Here is an 18043-nt window from a genome sequence, read left to right as displayed (position 1 = left end):
TTAATTGCAAATCATGGGATTAAAATACAAAATACCAATTTAATCTAGAATTATTGATGCACGATGGAAATTCTTTAAAATAAAATTTGAAAACGATTGTGATTCTAAAAGTAATTCATTAAAAATTTAATCCTTTAAAGGCCCTTCCTGGCAGAGCGGTATAGGCCGTCAAATGCAGTGTGAAGTGTGGAGGTGGCGGGTTCGGATCCCGTCGTAAGCCTGGACATATTCTTTGCGATGTCCTTCTCTAAATTGTTCTATCTGTCCCTCTACTTGACAAAGGCTTATAAGCCTAAAATGAGCAAACAAGCCTGCAAATGTTGTTGTAGCTGCTGTCGTAGTTCATTTACGTCGCACTAGAGCTGCACAATGGGCTGTTGGTGATGGTCTGGAAAACATCCCTGAGGAGGATCCGAGGACACGTCATCAAAATTTTGATCCTCTGCAGAGGAGATGGCACCCCCGCTCCGATAGCCCAACAACCTACACGTGAAGTCGAGCACTTTACGGTAGTACAGTTTAACGAGGACCAATACAGCACAACCTCAGTCCCTACGCAGACTGATCCAATTGGTCACCTACCAGGGCACTGACCACGGCCAGTGATGCTTGACTTCGGTGATCAGCTGGGAACTGTGTTTTAACGACCAGTCCACTGCGGGACTCCTACAAATGTATGTAAGTTCAATAAAGCAATAATCAATAATCCTTTAAAATTAGAATTATACAGAAACTTCAAAGCAATATTAAGATACTTCATATGTACTTAAACTTAAATTATAACTCGAAATTCTTTCTAATTATTTATGGCTAAAGCGTTTAACTAAAACGCAATTGTCGATTTGCTTAAATAAAAAGAAAAAAAGTGTAATTCTATTCTTCATTCGCTAAAAAAAATGCTAAATTCAAAGAAAATAAGGAAAACTTAGCGTACGAATTACAGACTTTATCTGTTTAAAGGTTTGCCCAAGAAAGAATAGAATTCCACAAATCAAACTTTATCTTCTGAAACTTTTGCTTTCGTACAAGAATAGAGTTGGGGTTTCAGAGGGACACATCCAATCAGCTAAAAGTAAGTTAACAGAGTTTAAAACTTCATTGATGTCTTTCTCTGGAGAATATTTCGAAATCTCTGGATTTACTGTTGTATCCAATTGGGAGAAGAAGAATATCGATATTCTTCAGTATCGTTGAATATAATGACTTTTAAATTCAAAGTAAATTATTTGTTTTGTGAATTCAGTTTTTATATTTGGTGTACGACATACTGCTATAATTGTGGTAATGAAATATAAATCTATGGCATATATGGCAGTAAATTCTGGTTTTTAAAATTATAGTCTTAGTATACTCATTATCTAAAGTTACAAAAGTGAAAAGTAAACTTTAAAAAATCGAACACATGGTTCTTATGCCATGTTATAAAGCATTATGATAAAGTTTCCAAATTTTAACACATTATTTAGCATATATATATACAATATATATATATATATATATATATATATATATATATATATATATATATATATATATATATATATATATATATATATATATATATATATATATATATATATATATATATATATATATATATATATATATATATATATATATATATATATATATATATATATATATAAATAATATTATTCGGTAAAACTTACCGTGCTTCTTGGTTTTTCCATAGAGTCAGAAGCATGGTAAATTGCACCATATTCTGGTAAGTTTGACTATGCTTTTTTTAGAGCAATATAAAGGTCTTAATTTAGATCTCCAATCCTGTAATTGTAAAATTGTTCGATAAAAATTATTTGTAATAAGAAAATAATGCTTTACCACTTTTACATCGTTACAATATAAAAATTCGTGTTTTAATGATTTAGTAAACGGGCAATAATAATTTACGTTTCCCAATAAATTTGCCCTCTAGTATCTATGTTTTTCTTTTCTGGAAAATAATTTCCACCCCAATAAATTTGTTTTCCGTCTTACCTCGCTTTTTTTTTATTTTTACGTTTTATTACCCGCACCACCTATTGTTATCGATTCGAAAATCTACGAAACAAATGTTGAAAAAGTAATTTAAAACTTCAAAAAATCTTAATGACTTACCTATTCAGTTATTCTAATGATTATAAATTAATTATTTCATTGAGTTTAGAAATATTTAATGATAAAACATTTCACATCGAATAATTACTAAAATAATTCAGAAAATTAATACTCGAAAGCAATGGAATTAATCTATGCATAACGATAATTGCTCCATTTCCATAGCTTGTAATAGGAACTATGATCTAAATGACTTATGGTGATATTTCAACAAATTTAATTGCATTTCTGAATTTAATATTTTGCCATTGGTTATAATTTAATGATGAAGCTCAATGATAATTATTAAATTAATATTTTTCTAATTAAAATGTTTAGAAACACTCTCTAGTACTTTCATCTTCCTTTGGGACAACTTTTGTATTAATGATACTTAAAGTGCAACTGATAATTTATCCTCTTTAGAAAATGGATATATATGATAGGAACAGAAATTAGATATATTTAAGTTGTTATGATAAAAGTCATATTAATACCATTTATAATTACTAGTAACCAATTAATTATAATATGAGTTGAGTAAAATAACTTGTAATTAATATTATTTGGATACACATTTATCTGAAGTTTAAAATTAAAAAGCTTTCTTTTCAGTTATAATTAGTATATTTGCGTTATGTTAATTTTCTAGAATGAATATATAAAGCACAAGAAAAATTTTAAACCTCTTAATTTTGTTATAAATTTCTGGGGATATAGTATTCAATTTGTTTTTTGAATTATTAGTCTCTTTTGTCCAGCATTATAAATATGATTGTCTTTGGAATTTCCAAATCCATTGAGGGAATCGATGTATTTTTTTTTTAAAAAAAGAACTTTGATTAGTTATCCCTTACAAGAAAATATGGTAGTTTTGAGGTGGACAGGTATAAAAAAAATACACATGAGGTAGAAAATAATGTTTTGGTTTACACCAAAAATAACCTCATCCATAAACCTAAATTTCCACCTCATTTGCACCTCACAAAATCAAAATCATATGTAAGTAATCAATACTTTTAATAGAGATCGGGTGATTTTCTTGACCACTGTACCACACTAAGAAATCCAATTAATTTTCCTTCTTAATAAATTGAATACGTAGAATAAGTGGACTATCAAATTGTTTTTATCACAAGAGGTCAACATATATTTTACAAACTGTTTATTACAAGGGTAAAGTAAAATTATTAAACACTTTTATACCAGCTTTGTATGAATAATCATTTTTCAGCAGCAAATGATTTCAGATTTTACATGGCTATATTGTTGGCACAATTCGAAAGATCATGCCTAAAGCTTTTTAAAAAATTTTTTTTTACCCATGGAAAATTTGCATCGACCATAATGAGCGTATGAATTTAAAAGCTGGTATATATATATATATATATATATATATATATATCAGAGTTGGCCGTTGATTACAGTAATCGATTACAACTGTAATTGATTACAGATAATTACAGCTATGTAATCAATTACTTGTAATCACGATTACAAGTAATCAATTACTTGTAATCGTGATTACAACTTTCAAAAAATTTTGATTACAGCTGTAATCTTGATTACAATTTTGATTACAGTAATCAATTACTTGTAATCACGATTACAAGTAATCAATTACTTGTAATCGTGATTACAACTTTCAAAAAATTTTGATTACAGCTGTAATCATGATTACAATTTTGATTACAGTAATCAATTACTTGTAATCATGATTACAAGTAATTGCGATTACAAGTAATCACAACAAAAACGATTACAAGTAATTATGATTACAAGTAATCAAAATATATGATTACATGTAATCATGATTACATGTAATTTGATTACATGTAATTGTGATTACTTGTAATCAAACTATACGATTACAAGTTATTACGATTGTATACTATAGTCAAATTTTTTATGTAAGTATTCATGTGTTTACATATTTTTATGTACATAGAATGTACGCAAGCATGAACGTACAATTTGCGATTCCTATACATACAATGTATGCACAAACGTTGTTTGTACGTACAATATTCATAATTATAATGTAATATACTTAATGCAATGTGCATATGCTTAGTGCATATAATTATGCATTTATGATACATGTACGCATGTATGTTAGTTTGTACAAAAAGGCAATGTTTTGTATCTTTGTATACATAGACAATGTATGTATGAACGTATATGAAAATAATGTTTATGCGTTTGCATGCTTTTATGTACTTAAGTGCATATATTGTATAAATTTACGATAATAGCACGCATATACAATGTACGTTTGTATATAAAATTGTACGTATTTGCGTACAATATGTAAAAATGTTATTTAAAGGTACAATATATGCACATAGTTGCGTAAATAAAATGCGTACATGTATACATGCATATTTATATGTACATCGATATATGTGCACGCAAAGTATGTACTTATGTACAACTTACGTATGTACTTGTATAACTACATCCTTTGTTAATATTTATGCGCATGTAATGCATGGATGTACAAAAAATAGTTATATGCACAATGTATGCATGTGCATACAACGTATACATGTACATAATTACAAGTAATGTACAAATACGTGCATACATTTAAAAATATGTAATTACAATATACACATACATTGTGCATACATTAAAAAATTTATATGAGTAAAGTTATTAAAATTTGTTTTAAAATTATTCTAAGGTATATGAAACTCGACCTCATATTTTTTAGAAAGCAAACGATAATTTTATTTGGAATTTCTAAATATTAATTCCACACATGAAATTTACCGTTTTTCTTACCATTTAAAAAATTTCTATGAATCATGCATTATGTTATAAAAAAAATAAATCTGTATTGTCAAACATTTCATGAAAATACCTGAAAATAATTTTTTATTCAGAGAATTTCAAAATGATATAGAACAATTAAAGCTGAAAACTAAATTTAAATATCGTTTGATTTTGTCATTTAACTTGCTTGAGTCATTAAAAGTTAACTTACATGCATTTTATTTATTGCATTGTACACATATTTAGACATAAATGTAATGTACATATGTATACGTGTAATGTATGTACGCATGTACAATGTATGTACATACATTCGTGTATTGTACGTGCATATATAGTACATATGGATATGCATATATGGAACATACGTGTATTGTACATGTGTGGATACATTCATTGTACATATATACATTGCACCATATGCATAGATAGGGATAGCATGCATGTACACATGTAAAATTTGTACGAAAGAATTATGCCCAATATATTTATGCACATACATACTGTATATGTACACACATATGTACATTATATGAATATACATCTGTACGCTATATGTATATACATCTGTACGCTATATGTATATACATCTGTACAATATATGTATCTCAAATGTGTGTATGTACGTACGTTATGCATGTCGAATGCATGTATGAATATATGTGAAATATAAATACGCCCAATGTACGTACAATAGTTCACAAATGTATTATGCATATTTGGATACTTATATTGAGCATGAACATATTATGTACATGTACATAAATACACTGGACATGCATATCATGTACATGTATACATACATATATTGTACATCCTACAGATATACCTATATTGTACATGCATACATATATTGTACTGTTCATAAATAAATTGCACATACATGCATGGGACATACATTGTACAGACAATGTATGTATGTTCGTACAAACACAAGTACTTGTATATACATGCGTACATGAATATAGATATAAATTTTACATACACAAATATTTGCATAAAATGCATATATTCATTGTGTATAAATGTACATGACTACATTGTTCGTACATACATACGTAATTATTATCTATATACATACGTACATATATTTTATACCTACAATATAAGTGTATGTACATGTGTGTGACACTAAAATGTCTGAACATATGCACTAGATAAAATTATATGTACATACATTTCAGTAACATTCATTTGTACGTATACAAATACGTACAAAATGCAGTACATGTTAATACGTGCAAAATGTATCATTATAAAATACATTCTACTATCTACTGTAAAATATAATCATTTATAAGAATACAATAGTCTTGTAATCGTGTAATTAGATTACATGTAATCATAATTACATGTAATCAAATTACATGTAATCATATATTTTGATTACTTGTAATCATAATTACTTGTAATCGTTTTTGTTGTGATTACTTGTAATCGCAATTACTTGGAATCATGATTACAAGTAATTGATTACTGTAATCAAAATTGTAATCATGTTTACAGCTGTAATCAAAATTTTTTGAAAATTGTAATCATGATTACAAGTAATTGATTACTGTAATCAAAATTGTAATCATGATTACAGCTGTAATCAAACTTTGTAATCACGATTACAAGTAATTGATTACTGTAATCAATATTGTAATCATGATTACAGCTGTAATCAAAATTTTCGAAAATTGTAATCATGATTACAAGTAATTGATTACTGTAATCAAAAAATGTAATCGATTACATTTTTGGCCAACTCTGATATATATATATATATATATATATATATATATATATATTTATAATTATAATTTTGCTCAATTTCTGTAGAAACATTCTGCATTTCTAACGGTAAAATTTTACTTTAAATGTAAAATAAATTTGCTTCCAAATGCTTAATATAACGGTCTAGTAATTTCGAAATGAAATTTTAATAGGTCAAGAGCTGGGATAAACTTCAGTTGATAGTAAACTGATGGAACGCATACAGGAATAAATTTCAGTTCATGGCGAATTGTTAGGACAACTACTAAATATTTTTGTATCTCGGGATCTTTTTGGCTATTGGTTTGAAATGAATCAGTGCGAGCCAATATTTTTTAGTGTTTTTTATTTAAACTTAACGAAACGATAACAAACAAAAGACTGAAGAGAAAAACTATGTATCCTTACAGATGCGCACACTGCGCCATCTATCGCAAGGTAAAAATTTAATTTAATGGAAGGAAGATGTAACATCCTCCAACCGCAAAAGGTTAAAGTTTAAATTTATCAAAAATTTTAAATAAAAGTTAAAGTATAATACAAAATTGAAGTTAAAGCTTAACAGGTTTGACTGTAGATCTCAGAGTTTTACCTGCAATGCTTGTTGTTTCTAAACGAAACAATCGTTGAAATGGTCGAATTATTTCGCCATTTTGAGTCTTAACCTTCGCAACTCGGGAAACACCATCACGTCCTTTATAAATTTCAATTACTTTGGCTAGAGGCCAATCAACACGTTTTTTATTATCTGAACTGATTAGAACCATATCTCCCACTTCAAGTGGGGATTGATGAGAGTGTCTGGATTTCTTAAGGAGTGAAATATATTCTTTATAGAAACGCGTTTTTAGTTTTTGCTTAATGGAGTGAAGGTGTTTCGCGCGTTTGCGAAGATTCTGCATATCATTCTGATCGAGATCATCAACACAAAATTCAGTCTGATCCTGTAAAAAGAGAGAAGGAGTTAATGGCACTAGATCTGATGGTTCTTCGGAGAGGTAAGTAAGAGGTCTACTATTAAGTAGAGCTGCACATTCACACACAACTGTGTACAGTTCTTCGTAGTTAAGACACGCTTTTCCTAAATAGCGTCTCAACAATTTCTTCAACATTCTTATCACCCTCTCCCACCAAGCATCGGTAGGTGGGTTGAAATGCCAGGAGATTTTTTTTCAAATCTGAGTGAGCAATGATGACATTCCAGTCTATACTTTTCAGTTCGTTGTTTGCACCAACAAAGTTTGTGCCATTATCTGAATAGATTGATTTTACTCGACCTCGACGTGAAATGAATCGTCTCAAGAAAACTTTGCGTGGAGATGTCCGAAACAAGTTCGAAATGTACCGCACGGTACACGGCACACGTGAAGATTGCAATCCAAACTTTATCACGATTTCGTAGAACCAAAGGGCCAGCTAAATCAACTCCAGTTGTTTCGAACACTGCTGATATTCGCACACGTTCTTCTGGAAGAGGACCAAACATCGTCGTAGCAGATTTGGATTTAAATCTTTGGCAAATTACACATTTGGAAACAACTGATCGAACGGTTTTTCTTGATCGCAAAATCCAGTACTTTTCACGAAGGGTTGTGACAAGTGTTTGTACACCTACATGGCTGTAGGTCCGATGAGTCTCTTCGATGAGTTTGAAAACTAGTTCATTCCTGTCTGGCAACAGGATAGGACGTCTGAAAAAATCACCATCACCAGTCGAGATAAGTTTTGTCTCAACTCTTAGAAGACCACTAGAGTCACGGTAAATGATGAAATTGGGAGGTATCAGTCGACGATTTTTCCCAAATGAATCATTTTGTATGAAAAGGAGTATATCGAGCTCAGATTTGGTGAGCTCTTCTTCTTTTAAGTTTCCATTCAAGAGGGATTCATTCTGTTTATTGACTACTGATTTAGCATTGAAGATCAATCGTTTAACATAGGCCAAAATTCGAACGATTGTAGAAAATTTCGAAATTCGCTTAGTCCATTCGAAAAAATTAGGTTCGGAATTACCTAAAAAAAGATTTGTCGTAACTGTAGGTTTTTGCTCCAAGGTAGCAAGTTCTAAAGCGTCTGAGAAATCAACATTGTGAGTGTTTGGCCAAGAGTCTCGATTTTTTTCTCGTGGATGTAACGCACAAACTCTTTTCACTCTTCGTTGGACCCTCCCACCAACGAAGAGTGAAAAGAGTTTGTGCGTTACATCCACGAGAAGCGATGTCCGCTGCATTCATTTGAGATGGGATATAACACCAATGTTCTTTAGATGAGTTCAAGTGAATTTCTTGTATTCGGTTATTCACAAAAGTTTTCTATGTTCCGGGATTTTTGATTCAACAAAGAACCACTTTAGAGTCAGTCCAATAGAAGGTTTCGATATCAGAAATGTTTAATGATGTCTTGACTGTCTGAACAAGACGAGTACCTATCAATGCAGCTAAAAGTTCTAATTTTGGAATAGACATTTCAGTTTTGTTTTTGGTGATGGGATCCTTTTTTAGAGGAGCGACACGTGATTTTGCCTGCACTAATTTAATTTGAACTTCTTTTTCGCATTCAATTCGCAAAAATACGCACGCCGCGAAGTCTTTCCCACTAGCGTCACTAAACATGTGAATAGTAGTAGTTGATTTATTAATTAATTTTCCAAAATAACGCGGAATTTGAATTAATTTCAAAAATCCTAAGCTGAATAGCCAGTTTTTAAATTCCTCCACTATTTCAGATGGAAGTTTATGATCCCATCCCAGCTTATCATTTTTCCATGCTCTTTGCATTAGAAGCTTTGGAATGAGCGTCACGGGTGCGGTAAAACCGATTGGGTCAAATATTTTTTGGGAAATCGACAAAAGTTGCCGTTTTGTACATTTGTTATGTTCTTCAGTTGTGACGCTGCTAATATCACATGTTATTGTATCTAAATTGGGTTGCCATAAAAGTCCGAGAACAGGAGAATATCTATATTCTTTTAAATCCAGATTTTGTTTTTCACCCTGTGAGAAAGAAACCCAACCCGTAAGCTCAAACCCTGCTTGAGACATAATTTGACAAGCTATCTTTGAAAATCGCTCTAATTCCCATTTGTTTTCAACGCTTGTCACTACATTGTCAACGTAAAATGCATCTTTCAATTTCACAGCGATATCATTTTCAGTTTCCTTCATTTTATCCAAATGGTGATAGATTGTTGCCATGAGCAAAAACGGACTCGATGTAAGGCCGAATACCACTCTGCAATGTTTGTATATCTTAATTTTGCGTTTTTCAAAATCTTCCCACCAAAGAAAGTGAAGAAAATCTCTATCAGAAGAGGACACGCTTATTTGAAGGAATGCTTTGCGGATGTCGGAAATGACGCCAATTTTTTCTTTGCGAAACTTATTTAGAACGAAAGGAATCAATTCAATATAATTTGGACCTGTAGCTAAACATTGATTTAAGGAAACAGAATTTTCGTCTTTCGAGGAAGCATCAAAGTTAAACTAGAAGTTGTTAAACTAGACTCTCTATAAACAGCTCTGTGAGGAAGATATCGGCATTTTATGTCAGATAAATTTTTTAAATTTGTATTACTAGACACTTGTTCTATGATTCCCATTTGTTCCCATTCCTTAAAAATTTTGTCATACGAATCAAATTTTCCCGAAGAAATAAGCTTCAAAGTTATGGAGTTTAAACGTTTCTCCGATTGATATCGCAAATCACATGATTCCGGATGGCCTTCGACCCATGGAAGATTAACTTCATATCTACCATCACGAAATTTAACAGATTTTTCGAAAAAAGATAAAGTTTCAATATCAATTTCTGTTTTTGTTTTATTTTCTACGGGATCTCTAATACCAAGAATATCTAATGACCAAAGGTCGCAAATTTTGCTAGCGCTATGTAGCGAAATTATGGGCATAACATGAGTAGAACTATTTTTATAGGATGCTGGTTTCCCCATTACTACCCACCCTAGGTATGTTTGGACAGCAGTTAACCCATTTGGTCGCTGGCTGATAGAACCAGTCAAAAATGTTCCTAAATAATCAGTGCCAATAAGAACTGATATGTTCGAATTATCGTTTTCACTATCGGGCAAGTAAATTCCATTATTAGTGAAGTATTCTACATCAGATTTTCTTATTTTAGGAATCATACCACAAATAGTTTCTTTATCTAATAGTATCTATAGTATAGTATCTTTATCTATAGTTTCTTTATCTTCACACGAAAAATTTCCTCGAATTTCCTGAAGCTCACACTTTAAGGCTGAATGTTTTATTTTTTCCGTTTCAATACCACCAAATAAACTGTGTGTCAGAAATTCAGAATGATCAGTTTTTAAGTTTAAATATTCTGCAACATCGCGAGTTATATACGATCTTTGCGAAGCTGAGTCGCATAAACAACGAACAACTTTTGTTTTCGAAGGTCCTAATACTCTTATTTGAAGAGTTTGTAATAAAATATCTGCCGAACCGGATGAGCTATTACTGACGACGTTATTAGTTTCGGTTTTGTTCAAAGAAGAAAAAGTTTTTTCCTCTTCTTTGCATAAATTAGGACACAAAATAGGAAAGTGTTTTTTGGAGCAAATTACACACCGGACACTCATTCCACATTTATCCGCACGACAATTAATTCTAAGACACGCCAAACATGCTTTCATTTTTATTACTTTTTCTTTTCTTTCTTGAAGTGTAATTTTTTGAGCAGTAAAACAATCACAACTCCTGTGAGTGCCCTTTTGGCAAAATAAGCAAAATACATTTGTTTTGCGTTTATCATTTTTTATTTGATTAAACAAAGTTGAAGCCGTCGCGCCTGGCGCCGAGATCATGTTTTGATTATTTTCTGTTTTTAATTTCCCCGTTCTATTTTTATCCGTAGTACAAAAATTTTTCGCAATACGAATCCTTTCTGAACCGATCACTTCGTTCCGAAGGAATTGCATTAGTAATTCAAGGTCGTGTATGTTTGCATTTGTTGAACGAGAAGTAGAATTTCTTTCTCATTCCCACGCAATTAAAATATGCTCTGGAATTGACGCTTCGACTAACGGATAAAGCATGCACGCATATTTTTCTTTAGTAACACCTAAATTTTCTAAGCAGCGCAATTGAGTATCTAATTGATCTACTAAATTAATGAAAGGCATGTTTTGGGATTGATTTAAAATTAGTTTTAATAATTCGCGTACATATAACTCGATTAGCATTTTATCATCCGCAAAACGTGATTTTAGATTTTTAATAACAGTTTTATATTCACTTTTAGAAACTTGATAAGACTGAACAAAATCGAAAGCCTTACCTTTTGTTGTTTGCATCAGGTAGGCGAATTTTACGTCGTCCTCTATTTTAGGATCCTCATCGATTTTTTGGAACATCGCCCAAAATGCGAACCAATTTTTGGGATTTCCGTCAAAGTCTGTTAGCTCGAGTTTCGGTAAATTGATGCTAATCCGATCTGACGATATGACTTCTGCTTGCTTGTTTACACTTCTGTAGGATTTCGAAAACTCTTGGAAGCGCAGTTTCGCTGCAGTAACGTTATCTCTGTAATTTTCACATTGTTCCAATTCTTTTTCTAAAACTTCATCAAGATTTGAGGATTTGGATTTTACTTCTTCTTTATCAGTCTCGGTTTGATCCTCTGGATTTAAAGACAGATATTTAAAACGATTTCGTCATTTTCAAACAATCTCTTCGATTTTTCTTCAAGTTTAGCAAATGCTACTGATGCTGACTGGATGTTGTTACCTTCGATTGAAGATTCCAGTTCATTTATTGTTTTTGTTACGGCTGTTCGAAGAACTTTTCTTTGAATTAAGCAATTGTTATCCATATTTTCGTCAATGGATATTTACGTTGGAGCGCCAGATTTTGTATCTCGGGATCTTTTTGGCTATTGGTTTGAAATGAATCAGTGCGAGCCAATATTTTTTAGTGTTTTTTATTTAAACTTAACGAAACGATAACAAACAAAAGACTGAAGAGAAAAACTATGTATCCTTACAGATGCGCACACTGCGCCATCTATCGCAAGGTAAAAATTTAATTTAATGGAAGGAAGATGTAACAACTAAATTAAACTCTAAATAATCGAGCAAATAAGTTGCGCACAGGAATAAAATTCTGTGGTGAACTGATGGGACGCATACTAGAATAAATTTCAGTGCATGGTGAACTGTTGTGGCATGCACTAAATTAAACTCTAGATAGTCTTGACCGGATGGGGCATGGACTAGAATAAATTTCAGTTCGTAGAGAACTGATGGGACAAGCACTAAGAAAAGTTATACATCGTTGTGAGCTGATGGGCATGCACTAAAACAAACTTTTGGAGATATGATTGGACAATCTGTACTTTAAACTTCAGTTCATGCTTGGCTGATGAGACAAGAATTATATAAACTTCAGTTAGTGGTAAACTTATAGGAGATTAGAATAAACTTCAGTTTTGTGGTGAACTTATGTGAAAAGCATTAAAATAAATTTAGTTCATGGTTAAAATTTTGATTGAAACTAATCCAGGTTAGCACTGCATAAAGAAGAAAACTTTAGCAAATCTTTAGCATTATTCCAGTGCCTACAGAGCCAGAACTTATTTTAGAAATCCTCTACCGGTATTCATTTCTTGAGTGCAAGCCCGAACAAGTATAGGAAAAAGAGATTCGAACAAAGACCAAAATTATGGAGAAGCGAGCACATTGAATGTGCTCGCTTAGCAATCCAGCACCAGGAATGTTCTATCGCAATTTAACAATTATGCAATTTTTTTTTTAATATTGATAAAACAGTATGTCTGCGCTTATTTGAATGCTAATGTAGACAATAATCTTTAGAAATTATAAGGTTAACGTAAATTTTAGATTAATTTTTAGATTAATTTTTTCATTTATCTAAACTTTCCAAATGCGCACGGATGTCCAGGTCATAATAGGTAAGCCCTCTTATTGAGATGTATAAATGCAACTAAATAATTAATATTTCTTTGTTTTTTAGGAAAAAAAAACCCTTTCCTATTTGCTTAAATAAAATTTGATTAATCCTGAAGTGTACTTAAGATTTATATTAAGGACAATATATATATCAATAAAAAACTATTAAAAACTTTATGTTCTTTTCTACTTCAATGAAATCAGATTGCAATTCTAGCATTTGATTTCAAACTATTGAAGCTCATTTAGTAATTTAACTTCATTGCATCGCTTTATGTTTCAGTTTGTATTTTTATTTTTTCCTTTATGAGAATAGAAACAATTCGCTACCTAACATCTTGTTTTGATATGGTCAGAAATAGAAAAAAATAATGAATAGTTATTTAGCATAAGATAGATAAAAAAAATTTCAAAACAATATTTAAATAATTGAATGCATATTTTGAGCAGCGAAAAACTTTCGAACAGTTCGATTCTTTAACTTACTGACTTAAACTTAAACTTTAAAATTTAATGTCTTCAACTCGATTATAATTCAACGTAATTAGATATATTTTTAAAGTAACGCATTACAGCATTTGAGTTTATTTAGCAAAATTGTGGTGTTTTGTTTTTCAGATTCCATTTTAACTCTTTTTTTAAATAAATAAAAATAAATGCTTTATGTGAAAACTGACTTTTGACTAATCAAAACCTTTCATGAATATAGGAAAAAAGATATTTATGAAAAATTATATATTTAGGAAAATAATGCTGGAAATATTTAAGACAATACGCATTTAAAGAATAGACGGCATATTTTAAGCAATCTACTTCCAACGTCATTGGGATAGTTTGAGTCGAAAAGACTTTACTATAAATTCTCGAAAACAATTACATCTGTTCATCAATATAAATTTCAGTATCCCCACGGTATTTTACATGTAAAAAAAGGAATAAACAAGTAAAAAAGTTGATTTTCCTGGAATTGTTTGATATTAGTAGAAATCCTCAAGAAAAATATTTAATTTTGCTTAACAAAGGAATAAATATTTATAAATACATGTTCATAATTGTTAAGAAAATAGCATTTTTTTATTTGCCGAAACATTTTCAGGTAGAAAAGATTGTTTTCGATCATTTATTTAATAAAAATGGTTTTGTCGCATTCAATTCAAATTTCTAATTAATTAGAAAGCATTAAATTTAAATCTCAACTGATTTTATTACAATTAGTTTTCAAAAAATAAATTTAACAACACATATCATTACCAACTTGCTTTTTTTTGTTAGAAAAATAATACCCCATTAATACAATACAACAGATTTCTAAAGAATTTTAAATTTGAACCTTACAAATTTTTGACAATGAAGCATTTCAAATTGTTAGTAAGATTTTTTTTTCTTTTTAATTTTTTTTTTCACATTTATAATTTTAAATTGAATTTATAAAAATTTTTCTTATTAGAAATTTAAACTTCATTTGGAATTAATATAAATATTACTACCTAAATCAACAGAGAAATTATGATATGTTTACCAAATTCTAAAATTTTTGAATTATTAACACTTTTAAATGCTTTACTCATATAAATATTTATTTCGAACGTCAAATAGATTAATCAAATACAGCAAAAAATAAATAAAATATTTGCCATCCAAATAGTAAACTCGTTTATTATTTCTCATTTATTATGCGGGCCAGAAATTTTTATTTCGTATCGGATATATAAAATGGTGTAATGTAGCAAGTCTCCTAGTGGTGTATCTAGGTTAACGCAATCTCTTCTGCAATATCCGTCAAATTTTACAAGATTTATCATTATTTTTTCCTGAGTCTATTTCTGGGCAAGAAGTGGTTAGTTCTTCAAATATGGAAGCGTAAAACAGATCAAAACTTCTGGATCAACTGATAGCATTTGAATTCAATTTTAATTCACAACAAATATTTTCAAAACAAATTATAATTATAGTCAGTGTGAAGAATTAAAATAAATTATTGCAAAAAAGTTTTCGTAAATATTTTACAATTTATTTGAACAAAGAGTACCTATTTCTGACAATCATGATGGCAACTGTGCCAAAAAAATTCTGATTAAATTATCCTACCGTATGGTAATACCATTTATGGTAAAAAACATACTTCTGATTAATAAAATTAAAATATACGGCATTTAAATAATTCATTGTGGTATTCAAATCATAACTTTTTCGTTAATATAGTGACAGTTTACCGGAAATTCTAGTTTTAAAAATTACAGATCTTATTACCACACATTGAATAAAATTAGTAAAAAATACAAAATTGAAAAATAAATGTAACCGAATGAAGACTTTTAATGAAATGATCGAAGGGAAGGTGTCATAAAAGTATTACCATATTTTATCATATATTATCAAACCATATTTTGTGGTTACTTTCCTCAAATTCATTACCAAAGTTCTTCGGTGAAAATTACCGAGCTTTTTGGTGCTCCCATAAAACCAGAATGCTATAGATGATGCTATATATATATATATATATATATATTGTGCAAAGCAAGAGAGTTTTTCAGAGTCCTTTTTAGAAAAATAGACGAAAACCAATAATAAACAAGAGGAAAAAAAAGAAGAGCATAATTGAAATCTGTGAAGTTGATGTTAAAGAAAGGGACAAAATCATATTTGATTGCCAGTTGAGACTTAACGTTTTTGTTGATAATTGTCTTTAACCTCCTTTTTTTATTTCCTCGTACAAATTAACATACTTCACATGCACTTAAAATACAAAAGAAAATTTCCTAATTATTGCAGTCACCTCTGTACCATTTTATTAAATAAATGAAATGGAAATACATGATGATGATATAAATATGGCAATTAAATAAAAAGATGGCGTTTATCACTAGGTCATTAAGCTGCTTTAAACTGATGCTATTTAGGTCTTTAATACCTTTCTACTCGACAGTAAAAATAGGACGAAGCAAAGCATTAGTCAATGTATAAAGCAGTCATGAGGGCAGTTCTCACGCAATGAGAAAATTAACATCAGCTTATTCTGACTCTATCAATAATGTTCATGCCATGCACTTTAAGTCAGTATATCTTCCTATTTAGAAAACAATTAAAACTATAATAACTTTTTCCATCATTAATACTACAAGTGACCTCTAATATGGAAATTAGTGCATTGATCATTATAAAAAACCTATTTTAAAATTTAGTTTATCATGAGCTATTATACCAATTTCGCTCAAATTTTGTATCGTGTCATTTAGAATTGCATACTTTAAAATGATGTAAACGATGATGCAACGATAAAAAGTGATGTAACGATACTGTAAAATGATGTGAACTTCGAAAATTGTAAACTTTAAAAAGTAGTCGAGGAACTATTGAATCGTAATCTTTTTTTTTGAACAGTAAAAAATAATGAATAGTTTTTTTAGATGGAATCATTGAATGGACGAATTTTATAACTGCGTGCAAAGTTTTTCATTTCGTTTAAGAAGTTCTCGAGATATCGTGAATTACGCAAAAAGTAGAATTGACATTAAGGGGCTCAAACTTTGGTCCATTCTTCTGACAAAACTATTGGGACGGGATTTTCCAGATTGCGGCAACCCTGTATATTTCACTGATCAGGGATCTGAATCCGTTGAAAAAACATGAATTATTCATAGAAAGTACGTTCTTTCTATAACTTAATATCATCCGCTCTAATTAATTTGTATATTTGAAGTCACCTCTTCGAAAAATTAAGATTGAGTCCAAGAACTTGAATATCCAATCATTAGATTAAAGGTTATTCGGGATAAACCATTTTCTCTTTCTCTGTATATCAAAACACTAAATTGAGTTTTTATAAAAACAATTTACTGAGTAAAATTTAATTCATCTTTTATTGCCATTTCTTATGAATATTTATAAATACCTATCCTATTTAAACCTGACGCTCTTAGTTTTATTTGTAACAGTATAGACAATTCACGTTTCACATGCTGCACATTTATTTTTTTGCGTGAGCTTACATAATGAATAAATTGACATAATTAAAAACCTTGCAGTGTACGAGCTTGACATACGATTAACTTCTAGTTTAACTTTTTTTTTAATCAATAGATCTTAACACTAGTACAGACGGTTCCAGAAATATCAGACTCGCACATGAGTACAAGACTCATTCATCAGTAAAATGAAGTATCGTCAGAATTACCAGAGTATGGTAAAATTTACCGTGATGCTATATATATATATATATATATATATATAATATATATATATAATATATATATCTAATATATATATATATATATATATATATATATATATATATATATATATATATATATATATATATATATATATATAATATATATATCTAATATATATATGTATATATATATATATATATATATATATATATATATATATATATATATATATATATATATATATATATATATACACAAAAGTACCTTTAATACAAGAAAATCAAAACGACTTAAATCCAAATCATAT

General features: G+C 29.8%; 5 protein-coding genes across 5 annotated transcripts in view; all 5 read right to left on the bottom strand.

Moving 5' to 3' along the window:
• Window positions 1–18043, bottom strand: part of LOC107455766 (glycine receptor subunit alpha-2) — a 141151-nt gene that overhangs the window by 106522 nt on the left and 16586 nt on the right. The window lies entirely within an intron of this gene.
• On the bottom strand, window positions 7185–7745 carry LOC147804307 (uncharacterized). The gene has a single exon (XM_087151514.1). The coding sequence runs from the start codon at window positions 7743–7745 to the stop codon at window positions 7185–7187; it is 561 nt and encodes a 186-aa protein (XP_087007640.1).
• LOC139426810 (uncharacterized) lies at window positions 7883–8863 on the bottom strand. Its single transcript, XM_071186894.2, has one exon. It carries the CDS (start codon window positions 8861–8863, stop codon window positions 7883–7885), a length of 981 nt encoding a protein of 326 aa, XP_071042995.2.
• LOC122269777 (uncharacterized) lies at window positions 8967–9827 on the bottom strand. The gene is made up of 2 exons (XM_087151512.1): window positions 9331–9827; window positions 8967–9237 (listed from the first exon to the last, which is right to left on the bottom strand). The coding sequence occupies exons 1-2, from the start codon at window positions 9825–9827 to the stop codon at window positions 8967–8969; spliced, it is 768 nt and encodes a 255-aa protein (XP_087007638.1).
• Window positions 10070–10777, bottom strand: LOC139426811 (uncharacterized). The gene has a single exon (XM_071186896.2). It carries the CDS (start codon window positions 10775–10777, stop codon window positions 10070–10072), a length of 708 nt encoding a protein of 235 aa, XP_071042997.2.

The sequence above is a fragment of the Parasteatoda tepidariorum genome, chromosome 9, assembly GCF_982258835.1.
Source record: "Parasteatoda tepidariorum strain Cologne lab strain chromosome 9, Ptep-v5.0, whole genome shotgun sequence".
NCBI classification, from domain to species: Eukaryota; Metazoa; Arthropoda; class Arachnida; order Araneae; family Theridiidae; genus Parasteatoda; species Parasteatoda tepidariorum.
Note: the sequence above shows the minus strand (reverse complement) of the source record. Positions and strands in the feature narration are given on the sequence as shown.